Here is a 13,523-nt window from a genome sequence, read left to right as displayed (position 1 = left end):
CCACTCTCTTTCAGGGTAGAAATGTTCCCTCTGACTGAAGCTCCTGCTGTTCGTGCCCCATGAACCCTCTTTCAAAGTCACTTCAATTTTCACTTGTCAATTTTCCTCTTTCCATCTTGATCCAGAATCTAGGTCAACTGGGCTGCTCAGCGTGTTGATCATCCATGCATGATATACGTATGTGTTTTGAGGGTTGTGAGCTGGGTCACGTGCATGTAGCCCCACAAGGAGGTGTGTGTACACACACACAGAGTGGGAAGTCCCTTTATCTAAGTATTTTAAGTACATTTTGAGGTACTTGTACTTCCATTTTAGGATATAATATTCTTTTACTCTTCTACATTTTAAAGTAAATATACTCTTATTTACTCCACTACATGTGTCTTGACAGCTGCTAGTACCACTAGTTACTCTGAAACATATAGTACAAACTTAAAATTAAGTTTGAGGCACTCGACTCAGTTGACGACTGTAAGAGGAAGTGATCGGCAAGCGAATGCACTTTAATGCACTCTTTAACACTTTCAGTGCCCAGCAGGGGGCGCACATTTAGTGCTTGAATGCCCACCATCCACTTCAATGTTAGCATTAATATCGCCTAATCTATGTGTCTAATCTGCCCGTCGCATTATCAATGACTCATTTCCAGTCAACATTGTCGAAGTGGATTGTTTTTTTATCGGTTCATCGTTTTATAGCATTTTGAAAAGCCCTCGTTTTCACGGAAAAAACAAAGATTCCATGATAATCGCACTGTACTGTAATATTCTAGAACGTTGTCATTTTTCTGCCTATTTATGAATCGTTTTCAAATAAACGCTAGATTATCGATAGTATATGTGTACGTGTGCACGCTGGTGCCGCGTGCTGAAAATCGATTCTCTCGGTTCCTGGTCGCTCTTATAGTCAAACAGCCATATCACATTATAGGGGAAAAGCTTATATCTACGTGAAAACGGGTCTGATTATCCTAAGACAGGTAAAATAGATTCCTTACCTGAGATCAGATGGTATCCAAATGGATTATTCCAATTCCTGATCGCCATTCCAAAAATCGATCCTTTTATTGATCCCACGCGTATACTGTAAAACACATAATACATGCTGTGCTGAGGGTCCAGAATAATAAAAAAAAATCAGAGAATTCTCGTGATGGGCATTTAACCCATAACCCGAGAATTCTCGTGATGGGCTTTCAAAGTGTTAAGACTTTGAGAGGTCACTGAAATACCAGAACCTCATTTAGAATGTGTACTTTCACTTTTGTTAATTTGAAGGAAAAATCCACTCTGAGATACTAGTAGTAGAAATAGACAATTGTTGATGTTGTTCAACACATTCCAGGAATTATTTTCTGATTAAATGTTGTAATGTACCCGTTTGTCTAATCCTGCCAATCCGGTCTACCTCTACTTTAGTTGGAGAATAACTAGATTTCCCACAATGACTTTCGACAAGCCTAACTCACCACAGCTAAGGGAACGTTCACACCTATGGTCAGAATAAAAACTGACGCCTTAATTTTGTTGCAGTGTTTATTGATTCGGTTATGGTTCACATTGCTCGGAGGCCGACTGAACCAATAGGGTCCAGCTGCAGCCCCGGAGATGTTCTCTCACAGGCAACTTCCGCCAGCCACACGACATTTCTGCCGCTGACAGGACACGCGCTGATTGGCGGAAAATACGGAAGTATTTCGAAGTACGTCTGACGTATCTCGAAGTACGTCTGACGTTTCTCTACGTCCGTTAGCGAACGTTAATTGAACGTCAAAAGCAAGTACGTCTCCGCTGACGTGCGGTTGTTGAGAGTGATTGATTGAAGAGTTCCTTGTTCCATGAGGGGGGGGGGGGGGCTTGTATTGATCAGGTTAGTAGATATTGTACCGATCAGGTATTACAGATCATATCCGCATGAAATAAACTAAAATGTTAAAACCCATTTAGACTGTTTATCATTCCTGTACTGTTTATACTCTGCTCCCAACCACCTCCAATGTACAGTCCCCCCCCACCTACCCAACCTCCTCCAATGTACAGTTTCTACGTCAAATGTATATACTCTCTTTTCTGGACTCTTTTTGTATCACAAACAATACTGTATTTGTCATAAATGTATAGATGTAGCAGTACTGTCTATCTGTATGTCGTGTATGTCATATATGTTTTTTTTATCCACTTTTTCTCCCATTTTCTATATTTTCTCCCATCCCAATTTCGTATCATCCAATTCAACCCTCCCCTGTCACGGACGCTGTTTCTTGCCTCCCACAAGCTGGCTGCAATGTGGACTAAGTCATACATAGCACAAGTCCCCTCCGGTACTTGAGGTAACGGCAGTCGCATCTTTTCACCTGCGCAGCTCGATCTCTCAGTGGCGAGGAGTAACGCGTGGGAGGCTCACGCTGCCCCCGACACTTCCTGATTCTACTGCGCAGGCGCACCAACCGACCTGTAGGAGTCGCTGTCCACAACGCCCGATCCCCACCCATCAGTTTCCCACCCCCTAATACGGCCAATGTGTATTAGTACGGACGACCAGCTAAACTGAAAGCAAATGTGGAGCGCTGGGCTCGAACTGACGAGCCCAGCGTCTCCAGAATTTCGTGGCGAGCGCCTTGCCCACTACGCCACGTAGCCGCCCTATGTATGTCATATATGTTATTATGATGAATCGAAAATGGGGGACCCTGATGTAAACGAGACGAAAGTCTTTCTCTGGTCTGCATCCCCTTAACAATTGTATGTATTGAGCTGTACTGTACTGTACCCATTCTGCAATCTGTTAATAAAGTTTTCAATCAATTTATTTATCCTTTATTTATCCAGGAATGTCCCATTGAGATACAAGATCTCTTCTTCCAGGGAGTCCTGTCAATCAGACAGCGTTTGCTCTGTACCTACCTGTATTCCAATAATTGATTTGTCCATACCTGAGATCCATAGATGTCCCTAGATATATCTCAAAATACTGAGGATAAGGTGTAACAAATACAAACATAGTTCAGTTATTGGGTTGTAATGCTAAAATGCGTTTCAAATCTAATGGCATTACATAACGATTTACAGCTTTTAGGTAACACAAGTGTTATTGATCTAAGCGATGGTTATTTCAACATGTAAATGCAATAATAAACTGTAGAAGAAATCAGTGTTTTTAGCAATTTGTAAAAAAAAAAATTATTTCCATTGCCGAGAACCAGTCCCATGGCCAAATGATGGTTGAAGGCGTTATCTAGAAGAAAGCACAAACATAATTTCTGTTAGGCCAGTACAGCTCTTGTGCATTAATCTCTTCAAATAAGGGACAATAATAGGACAAGTAATATTTCTGTTGCAGATAATCACCCAGACACAAAAACCATGCTACATATGCATTACTGACATAGAAAATCTAACAAAAAGACATAAACAGTCACTTTGCACAGGGTGTCCAGTTGTATGTCCAGAGTTAATAATATTGTATATTGTTTACACTGCCTTTTTATTCTATTTTTACTTCTCCACTGTACTATAATTATGTGACCTGACCTGTACCTCTATGTCTTCTACTACCTGTACCTCCCCTCCCCATGCTGTACTATAATTATGTGACATGTACCTCTATGTCTTCTACTACCTGTACCTCCCCTCCCCCCTCCCCATGCTGCTGAATTTATCTTATCTTATGAATACAAGGTAATAATAAGGCTTACCTTGTAATTGCATTTCTCCATCTTTGTTAAAGTTGTTTGCTTTTGACGTTCAATTAACGTTCTCTAACGTAGAGAAACGTCAGACGTACTTCGAGATACGTCAGACGTACTTCGAGATACATCCGTACTTTCCGCCAATCAGCGCGTGTCCTGTCAGCGGCAGAAATGTCGTGTGGCTGGCGGAAGTTGCCCGTGAGAGAACATCTCCGGGGCTGCAGCTGGAGGCTACTCGACTGAACACGGATACTGAGGAGATGTAGCCTACCTTCACTCTGGGTTGCCAGGTTGTGCGGGAATAATTAAGCGTAGTGTATGAAGGGGATATGACTGTTTCTCAATCTAATCTGGCAACACATATCCCCCTGATCTCATTCATAACACTATACAACTTAAGACAAAAAAATACTATGTTTTCCAATTCACTGTCGGTGATTAATTATGCGCCACTGTCTAGGCTTCTGTCACCTGAATCATCAATGCAAGGTATTTGTTTAGTATCACAACATTATTTGGCTATTTTTTACTTACCAGCTGTGAAAATAATATATGGGAAATGTCAACAAAAACTGCCTCATTACGTGAGCGATTTCTCAGGTCTTCTCCTGCGTTTGGTTCGGTTTGCATTCACACCTCAAAGGGTTCACTCAGACCACCTCAGACAGCAGGACCAGGGTGCAGTTGTTGATTACTGATACCAAAACCTGGCATTTGCTTTTGGAAGTTTTAGATAACATTTTCTATTATCAAACAGTTCTTTAGCCACAGTCACAATATCGTCATGTGACATCGGGTCCAAAGTTCTTTTGCTAATTTGCTGTGGGTAACTGCAAAATACTAGACCAAACTGCTACATAGACCCAGAGATTGTTGCATCATTTCCTTTCTTTGTTGACAACCCGGACCGTCCTTTAGCTCCTCCTATTTTGACACCCTCTCCCATTTTTGCCATTGTCACCTTGTTTAACACTTTCTGCGCCAATCGCGTAATATTACGCGTGTGCTCGACAGCGGTTGAGTGCCAAACACGTAATATTAAGCTTTTAGATCCTTTGATATTTTCCCTCTGATCCCCGTTCTAAATCATCATCCGGGTCATTCTAGCCGTCCCGGGTCGTTTGTATAAGTTGGAATTGCAATGCCGATCGACTATCACCAGGTGGCAGTATCGTCTGTGTCTGAACTGGAATTGCATTGGCGTGGATACACGTTTTTTTTGGTAGGGACTCCTCCTCCTGCTTGAACAGAGATTCACATTGATCACCTCGAAATTCCGTTGCCTAAGCGTATTTTACCATCGAAACGTGTATAGACATATAACGGAACGTAGACTAATCTCGGTCACTCTCTTTGTCTAGGAACGCCCAAAACCGAATTCGGTCATGCCCCATTTTGCGTGACATCCAGGCTTTTTTTTACTGTCAGCGTTTGGGAATTTCATGTCGACAGGTAGGTGAAGTTAAATTATACTTATTTTAGAATATATATATATCAAATTTCATGAGTATTCATCTATATTTAGTCATCTAAAGACTATTAGATATGAACGTATGTACCAGTAAAAAGTGGGAATCTCTAGAATGTGTTTTGGGCGACGGTGTTTTCAAGTGCGGGTAGCCTATCAACTTAACGTTATACACAACACTTTCTGTTGTCAGTAGATGGCAGCATTGGTTTAAAAGGTGAAAATGTTATGACTACAAATCCCAAGACCTTTAGCAGCTAGTTCACAGGTCAGCACCGGATTAGGAAAACGTGATCTGAACACGCAGCGTTAAACTATTAATGCCACCTGAATATAGTGACCGAGAATGGTCACCTAATTATCTTAACAAAAGTGCATCATTAGCATTATGTTTGTTGTCTAAAGGGGTATATAAAAAGAAGCAGGGAAGCTGGACCAGCACACTCAGGTTCAAATATTTAATAGCAGCCTGAAGTGGAAACAAACATGTTTCGGAACTCTTGTTAACAAACATGTTTCGGAACTCTTGTTCCTTCATCAGTGTTATGGCTAGCCTGATGAAGGAACTTCAGGCTGCTATTAAATACTTGAACCTGAGAGTGCTGGTCCAGCTCCCTGCTTCTTTTTATATATCACTTTATGGGATTTCAGCACCCAGTGTCGGATTTTTAGAGCGCGGTCTAACTTGACATTTGCTGTCTAAAGGGGAACATAATGGTACAATTTAAGATTTTAATGTTATAATATAAAGGACAAATAAAACATTGTTAATTTGTAAGAAACCTCAATGAAAACGGCGCAGGGTAAATTATATTCGCTGTTATGAAAATGTGATAGAATCCTATAAAAATGTGGACGAATTTGGTCACTGTGATGTTACACTGGTAATGTCAATGCGATCACTTGGAATTATTCTTTTTGGAATACCTTCTGGCTATATTCTATGTTTATTTTACCGAACCTGAAACGTGTTTTTCTAACTATCACAGTTCTGTGTTTCACCGGACGTAAAACATGCTCTGCAAACATGACCCCCCCCCCCCCCCCCCCCCTCTTGATGATTTTGTGATGGTACATATGTACATGTTATATACCTTTTTGATTTGGGGGTTCAGGGAATCGACCAGAACGATTCGGGCTTATTGCACATAACACGTTTTATCTCGCAATCTATGAAAAAAGACTGGATTATCTTGGAAATGCGCAATGTTTAGCATGTAATAAACTACAAACTACAGTGTGTAGAAACAAAAAAAAATTCCATGTTGCACTTCAAGTAGTGTCTGTCAAATGAGCCACACCATTGTCTCCACAGCTATAATACAGAACACACACACAGCTTTGCAAACATAGTGAAACACAGTGGAAACGACTATCAAGCTGGCCATCTAGCGGTAGAGATGGATAAAACGGCTGGCACTGAAAGTGTTAACAAACACAACATGTCCATGTCCAAAGTTGTATTGTAGTAGAAATCTAGTAAACAATCTACAAAAACAATCATTTGAATACTTAAAATATCTTAGTTACAACCAGATTGTGCTAGCAAGGCTGAGAGACAGAGTAGCCTTGGGCGAGCTTAGTTTGTTTACATCAGGGCTTCTTGTCACCTTGCTCTCCTCTAGTGGTCAGAAAACGGTTATTGCCGTTAAGTACATCGAAGCATTTGAGGGTGGACTTTTTCTTTCATTAAATAGCAGAGATTTGAATATTTAATTGAGAAGTTTGAGGGTATTCCACCTTTACCCGAGACCCTGCATGTCTAAATATTTCCTTTATATTATCAACCCTGCTCAATGAGAGAGACGGAAAGCAGAAGATGGATTGATTGATTGATTGATTGATTTGATGTAGGGAGGAGAGGATATGATGGATGTATTGATTGATTGATTGATGTACGAAGGATAATCAGTCAGCCAGTCGGTCGGTTGAGAGGGTGACATCATTGCGTTCCAGAGCACATGAAAGATGCAGCAGTGGACGGGGGAGGGGTGTGTCGCCTCGGCGACATCACCGGCATCACAGGATTGGCCAGGGGTGGCGGTGACATCACACATCTCCAAGCAGCTCTCCAAGCAGCTGTGCTTTGAAATTAGGCTGTTTCTTTCTGCAACACAGCGGCTGGACGAGAAAGAGGGGAAAGAGATGTATAGATGTACTGTATATGTATTCATATCCATGTACTGTGTATTATTTGATCTTAATACAAGATATTGAAAAAGAGAGAGAGACTGAGAGATACATGGGTATTTGTCTAGATGTGATAAAGGAAGATGAATAAGAAAAGAGATGTATCATCATTGATATTGAAGAAGAATATTTTTTATTTGATTGTATGTCTGTGATGTAGATGAAGATGGATGATATAGCTGTCTGCTGATCTGTGTTAGTCTTTAGTTGTTTGTGAAAGGACATTTCCTAGAGGGGGGGGGGGGCATAAATAGATTTTCTTCATGATGCAGACATATGCAGCAACACTTTTTAGGATAGATTAGGATCCATGTAATGGACTGCAGCTGGAGGGTGCTAGGAGGTTTGGGAGAGATGGAGGGAGTGTGATAGGGATGAAGAGAGGGACGGAGTAAAAGATTATTAGCCTCAATCAAATTTTGTCTGTGAGGATGCAGTGGACTAGAGCCGGACAGGAGGAGGGTTGGAGCAACGCAGGGAAGAGAAAATGAGAGATAAAAAAATCAAATCAAGCCCAGATTTCCGTCAAGATCCGCCTGTTTGCTGAGACCAGGATCCATGCAGTCAACCGGAGCTGGACAGTATAGGAGAGAGGAATGGACGATGTAGACGGACGCAGAGGAGACATACGGACATAAGGACAACGGACAGCATCGGCTTATTTGTGTCTTTAGGAGCCGTCCGTTTGCTCAGGTCGGTGTCTCTTTTAACGGACTTGCAATGAGCTGGAGCTGTAGATGGGGACAGGAGTGAGGGGGAGATGGAGAGCGACGATGGGCAGTGGGCTGAGGCCGAGACGATTCACGGAAGAGAGAAGATCCTGTGCTACATAGACATGCAGACCCCAGGTAGGAATCCAGCCAGGGATGCAGCCATAGCACTTATTCACTGTCCGTATTCAGAGCATTGTCAATGATGTCACGCATTATCCTACCAATATGGTGCGATGCCATAAACACAGCTCATTGGCCGTGGGTTGTCATTCAGTGATGATAATCGCCAGTTATTTGATTACAATCCCCTCTCATTTGCCTAGCGAGATGTCAGCGATGATGATGTAATGGAATACTATAATAATAGATTTGAATAAACTTTGAAGAATTTGCCAAATATGAATCCTTTACATAACTTTCAGTGAACAATACAAACTTTGACCATTAAAGCTCTGGATTTTCTTCTCACTTTTAAAAACATGTGGGGAAAAAAGGCAGACATTTACATTGTGTCATTTAGCTCAGGGGTTCTCAACCTTTCTGCTGCCAAGGCACCCCTGTATTCAATAAAATATTCCAGGGCACCCCTACATACGATACATTTTCCGGTCCGGTGTTTATATAAGAAACCGGGAAACACATTTGTGTGTATATGCAGGCTATATAATGCATTATTAACAGGTGTTTCAGGTCTAAATGGCTTAGTACTGTTGACATTACACTGCTTGTAGTAGTAAATCAAATAGCATATTTCTTTAAATAAAATTACAGAGAATTATCACTAAAGTGCCATCTGTTGCAGCTGCACACTTTTCCATAAAAATAGCATATTTGGATAAGTGTGACCATTTCTCAAAAACTGAAAATCATGTATTTTTTTTTTAAATACAGAAAAGGATCACTAAAGTGCTATCTGTTGCAGCTGCATTGTTCTCCATAAAAATAGCATATTTGGATAAGTTTGACCATTTCTCAAAAACAGAAAATCATGTCTTTTTTTTAAATACAGAAAAGGATCACCAAGTTACCATTTCTCAAAAAATATAAATAAATACAGAAAATAAGCACTCGTTCACTCAGTGGACATTTCTAGCTCAATGCGAGGTCTGCTGCTGCTGGCTAATAATACGGTCAATACGTGGGGAGATCTTTGACAAGGCAACACGCATGTCATCCTCAAGGCTCAACTTGGCCCTATATTTTGTTTTCAGAGCTGTCATGGATGAAAAGCCAGCTTCACACAGATATGTAGTGCTGAATGGTGTCAACACCTTAACTGCTGCATCATGAGATACTTGGTACTCAGCACCACACTCTGAAACGAGCTCTCCAGGTGGTATCAGATGAGATTTCAATGAGTTCTTCCAAGAGTTTGGATGGAGATGTGTCAGGAAGCTTTGTCTCAATGTTGTCTGTAAAGGTTTTTTTTAATCCAGAGTAACTTGGTGATCCTTTTCTGTGTTTTATTAAATAATGATTTTCAGATTTTTAGAAATGGTCAAACTTATCCAAATATGGTATTTTCATGGAAAACAGTGCAGCTGCAACAGATGGCACTTTAGTGATAATTTTCTATTTTTTATTAAATTATAAAAAAAAATCTTTATCTCAAGGCACCCCTGGCAGCTCTCTGCGGCACCCCTGTTGAGAACCGCTGATTTAGCTGACTCTTTTATCCAAAGCGACTTACAAGTTCTGTACGACAAGAGAGTGAACAGTTTCAAGTACCTAGGAGTCCACATATCCGAGGACTTGACATGGACCACACACATTGACAGTGTTGTGAAGAAGGCACGGCAACGCCTCTACTTCCTCAGGTGCCTAAGGAAGTTCCAAGTCAGTCAGAAGATCCTTAAGAACTTCTACTCATGCACAATAGAGAGCATCCTGACTGGCAATATCACCTCCTGGTTTGGGAATAGCACCGCACACAAGACCGCAGCAGACTCCAGAGAGTGGCCCGTTCAGCCGAACGCACATTTGGAGGGGGGCTTCCCACTCTCCAGAACATTTACAACAAGCTGTGCATGGGTAAGGCATTTTGTATAAATGTATTCTGTACTTCTGTATGACAACTAATAAAGAAACTTGAAACAAGTCATCCGGAAGGGCACAACTCTTATCAGCTGAGTAACAATGTTCATCAAAGTGTTGAGTGCTACAGTGTAGTTTAGTATATTAGGACAAGTGCATGACAGTAAGGTTAGTTAGGTTTATAGAAATAAAAAGAAATTATGAGCGGTGTGACTCTGGCTTGTTTTTAGGGAGGTGGGGACCACCCCCGAGTTGAGGGAGGAGTTCATGGTTGCAGTTAGGAATTGGAGAATGTGGGCGCTCCAGTAGCACACCACATAGCTCGCTGAGTCGCGAAGCGGTCGTCCCGGGTTCGTTTCCCACACCCGGTGATAGGGATGGGAATTGATAAGATTTTATTGATACGATTCCATTATCGATTCTGCTTATCGATCCGATTCTTTATCGATGCCCTTATCACTTCCTGATGCATTTATAATTTAAATAAATAAATTGGAAATGCAACAGAACTCAGCTGGTTAGAATAACAACATGCAACTTGACATTTCTGATTGTCATTTATCATTTATTGTTGAGCCCCCATGTCAGAAAAATACAAAAACTGTAAAAGAATTATTAACTATACACTTAAATAAAATAATGTATTTGAGAACCACTTTAATCTATTGAACTGTAGTTGCATTCAACAGGTCGTTATTGCAAAAGAGAATTTGTTAGCAATAACCTACCTGTATAAATAAAGGCCAATTCAGTGTTCTCTCTCTGCAATGAGCATGGCTATTTAGGTCGCAATATCGAGCCCTTTAGGTTTTCCTAGTCAAGGAATCAAATGGTCTGCTATGGCTGCATGCGTGGCGCTAACGTTATTGTTTTTAAATGGGCAACTGTCGTAAAAACATGGCATCGATAAGAGGAATCGATAGTCACGGAGGCATGCGATTCCAGGAATCTGACAATTAGGAACCGGTTCCCATCGATTCCGATTCCCATCCCTACCCGGTGGCCATATGTTGCATGTCTTCCTCTCTTCTCCGGTTTCTCCCTCTCTCCTCTGTCGGTCCTGCGTGGCCAAGAAAAAGCTGTCTGTCCTGCGCGACCAGGAAAAAACAAATAAAGATAATTTTAAGGAATTGGAGAATGTCTGGCTCTATGGTCTGGAGGAGTGGGAAGGGTAACTGGTCCAGCTGGCATGTAATGGGACGGTTCGACGTTACCAGTGTCAGGGTCTCGGCGTCTGTAATGGGAGAGAAAGATGACAGAGTGAAGGATGAGCTTCTCGATTCAGTATTTGGAATGGGTGGGGGTTGGGAGAAGGAGCTGCGGATGTTCTCCACTTCAAAGAAGATTGCAAAGTCTTCGCCAGAGGTGGGGGGGGGGGGGGGGGGTGAGGAGGGAGGACATGGTAGCATGCAGTTTGCGAAGGTTCTTGGCAGAGGCCTTGATCCTATGGTGAAAGAAAGAAGCTTTGGCAGTAATGGTTTTGGCGAATGCTAACAAGAGGTTGTGATATGTGGTGATGTCAGCAGTGAGGCGTGACTTTCTATACTTCCTCTCTGCCGCTCTTTCTTCTCACTGCATCCGTCAGCCATGGACTGGGTGGGGAATGGCGGGCAGGTTTTCTCAGCGAGGGGACAGAGCTTGTCGAAGGAGGTTGAGAGGAGGGTGGAGGTTGCCGTATCTGGGGGGAGAGCAGAGAAGGTGTCACTCAAAGGTAGAGCGGATAGTATGTCAGAGGAGAGGGTGGAGGGGGATATGGAGTGCCGGTTGCGTCTGACTGAGACGGTTTGAGTTGGAGTGGATGGCTTGGGGTTAAGCAAGAGAGCTAGTGAGAAGGATATGAAGGAATGGTCAGACACATGCAGGGGAGTTACTGTGGTGTTAATGATGCTGGAGTTACGGGAGAATATTGCCTGCTTTGTGAGTGGGAGGCATGACGGTGGGAGTCAGGTCAAAGGATTGTAGGAGGGAGACCACTGTGTCTGACTGAGATGAGTCAGGCAGGTTGAAAAATCGCCCATTGGAAGGAGGAGGGTGCCGTCTTCTGGTAAAGAGCTGAGAAGCATGTCCAGCTCATCTGGTAAATGATCGAGTGGGCCTGGGGGGCGATAGAGAGTAACAATGGTGAGTTTGAATGGATTAGAGACAGATACTGCATGATATTCGAGAGAGGAGAGTGACAGAGTTGGAAGTGATATTGTGTCTGTGGATCATGAGGGAGAGGTCAGAAGACTGGTGCCTCCACCACTTCTGGAGGGTCATGGTGTGTGAGAGAAGTTAGTTAGTAGATAAGGCTGCCGGTGTAGCTGGTGTAATCCAGGTCTCAGTTAGAGCTAGAAGCTGGAGGTTTTGACTATGGCAGTCTGCTTTCCTGACAGCTGATTGACAATTCCATAAGCCTCCACGTACAGTGATAGGTATATTTGTGGCTGTGGGGGGGTAGGAGAGGTTTGCAGGGTTGCTCACAAATTGGCGAGGGTGACTTGAAGCTGGCCTGGTGGAAGAAAGTGTTGGGATGGGTAGGAAACACATTGTTGAAGGGGATAGGTGTGAGTAGCAGGAGGAAAGGTGAGGGGGAGGGAAGAGAGAGGTAAAGCACAATTATTCAAGGATGGTCTACTTAGCACTTGGATTCCTCCTCGGAAAACTCCTTTGTCCCTCTTCGTTCTCGACGCTTACCCAGCAAGGCTTTAAATCCCTATCACTAATTACTGACGTCTAACATTAGAAAAGCTTACCCTACGTTTCAGTTTAAAGCAGTTTCTCGGTAGCGGTCTGTATCCTTCTTCCAGCAGTCAGTACAGAGTGAAAATCTACACTGGCTGAGCTGCTGTATTTAAACAGAAACCTGGCCCTTGATGGCTCAGGCCATGTCCAGACGAAACCGATTTCAGTCGTATCAGTCAAAGTATTTGATCGTATGCACCTTTCATCCACACGGAACTGCGTTCTAGCAGCCTGAAGACGCTATTTTCTGAAACCGGCTCCCAGAGTGCGCAATTCTGAAGACGCCCCCCTTGCGTCACCGTCTTTACAAGTGATACGACTCTTTTCCTGAACCGATGACATCATAGCCCACCTCTCCCTTAACCCACATGTGCAAACTCCCACATCACAACAACAATAGCTAGCTAGAGATTAGCGTCACATAGCTGGCCTTGTTCTGAAAACCCAAGTAGTATGAATTAATGAGAACTTTATTTAACAGATTGCAGAATGGGTGCAATACAGTACGGCTCAATACACACAATTGTTAAGGGGATGCAGACCAGAGAAAGAGGTTTGTCTTGTTTACATCAGGGTCACCCATTAGCCAAGCACATATCTCTCTCTCCTGCCGTTTAAAATCCTCTTCATCACCGATTGCCTGTAGCTGCATTTGCGCTGCGGTGTCTCTCCTATCCGTTGGAAACTAGCGTCCGCTCAAAAGCAC

The 13,523-nt window shown here is 42.6% G+C and overlaps 1 protein-coding gene across 2 annotated transcripts in view; it reads left to right on the top strand.

Moving 5' to 3' along the window:
* The window catches only part of LOC311240881 (phosphatidylinositol 3-kinase regulatory subunit alpha-like), a 68,239-nt gene that overhangs the window by 18,845 nt on the left and 35,871 nt on the right, over window positions 1-13,523 (top strand). Inside the window, exon 1 of one of the 2 annotated variants that reach the window (XM_084329484.1) lies at window positions 9,984-10,090. The exons of the other annotated variant lie outside the window; for it this stretch is intronic. Coding sequence (XP_084185610.1) covers window positions 10,087-10,090 — 4 coding nt within the window. The 5' untranslated portion in view covers window positions 9,984-10,086. Of the gene's footprint in view, window positions 1-9,983; window positions 10,091-13,523 lie in introns of those variants that run through there. 2 annotated transcript variants of the gene reach the window in all.

This window comes from Notolepis coatsorum (assembly GCF_963971535.1).
Source record: "Notolepis coatsorum genome assembly, chromosome: 1".
Taxonomy (NCBI): Eukaryota; Metazoa; Chordata; class Actinopteri; order Aulopiformes; family Paralepididae; genus Notolepis; species Notolepis coatsorum.
This window is presented reverse-complemented; position numbering and strand designations above follow the sequence as displayed.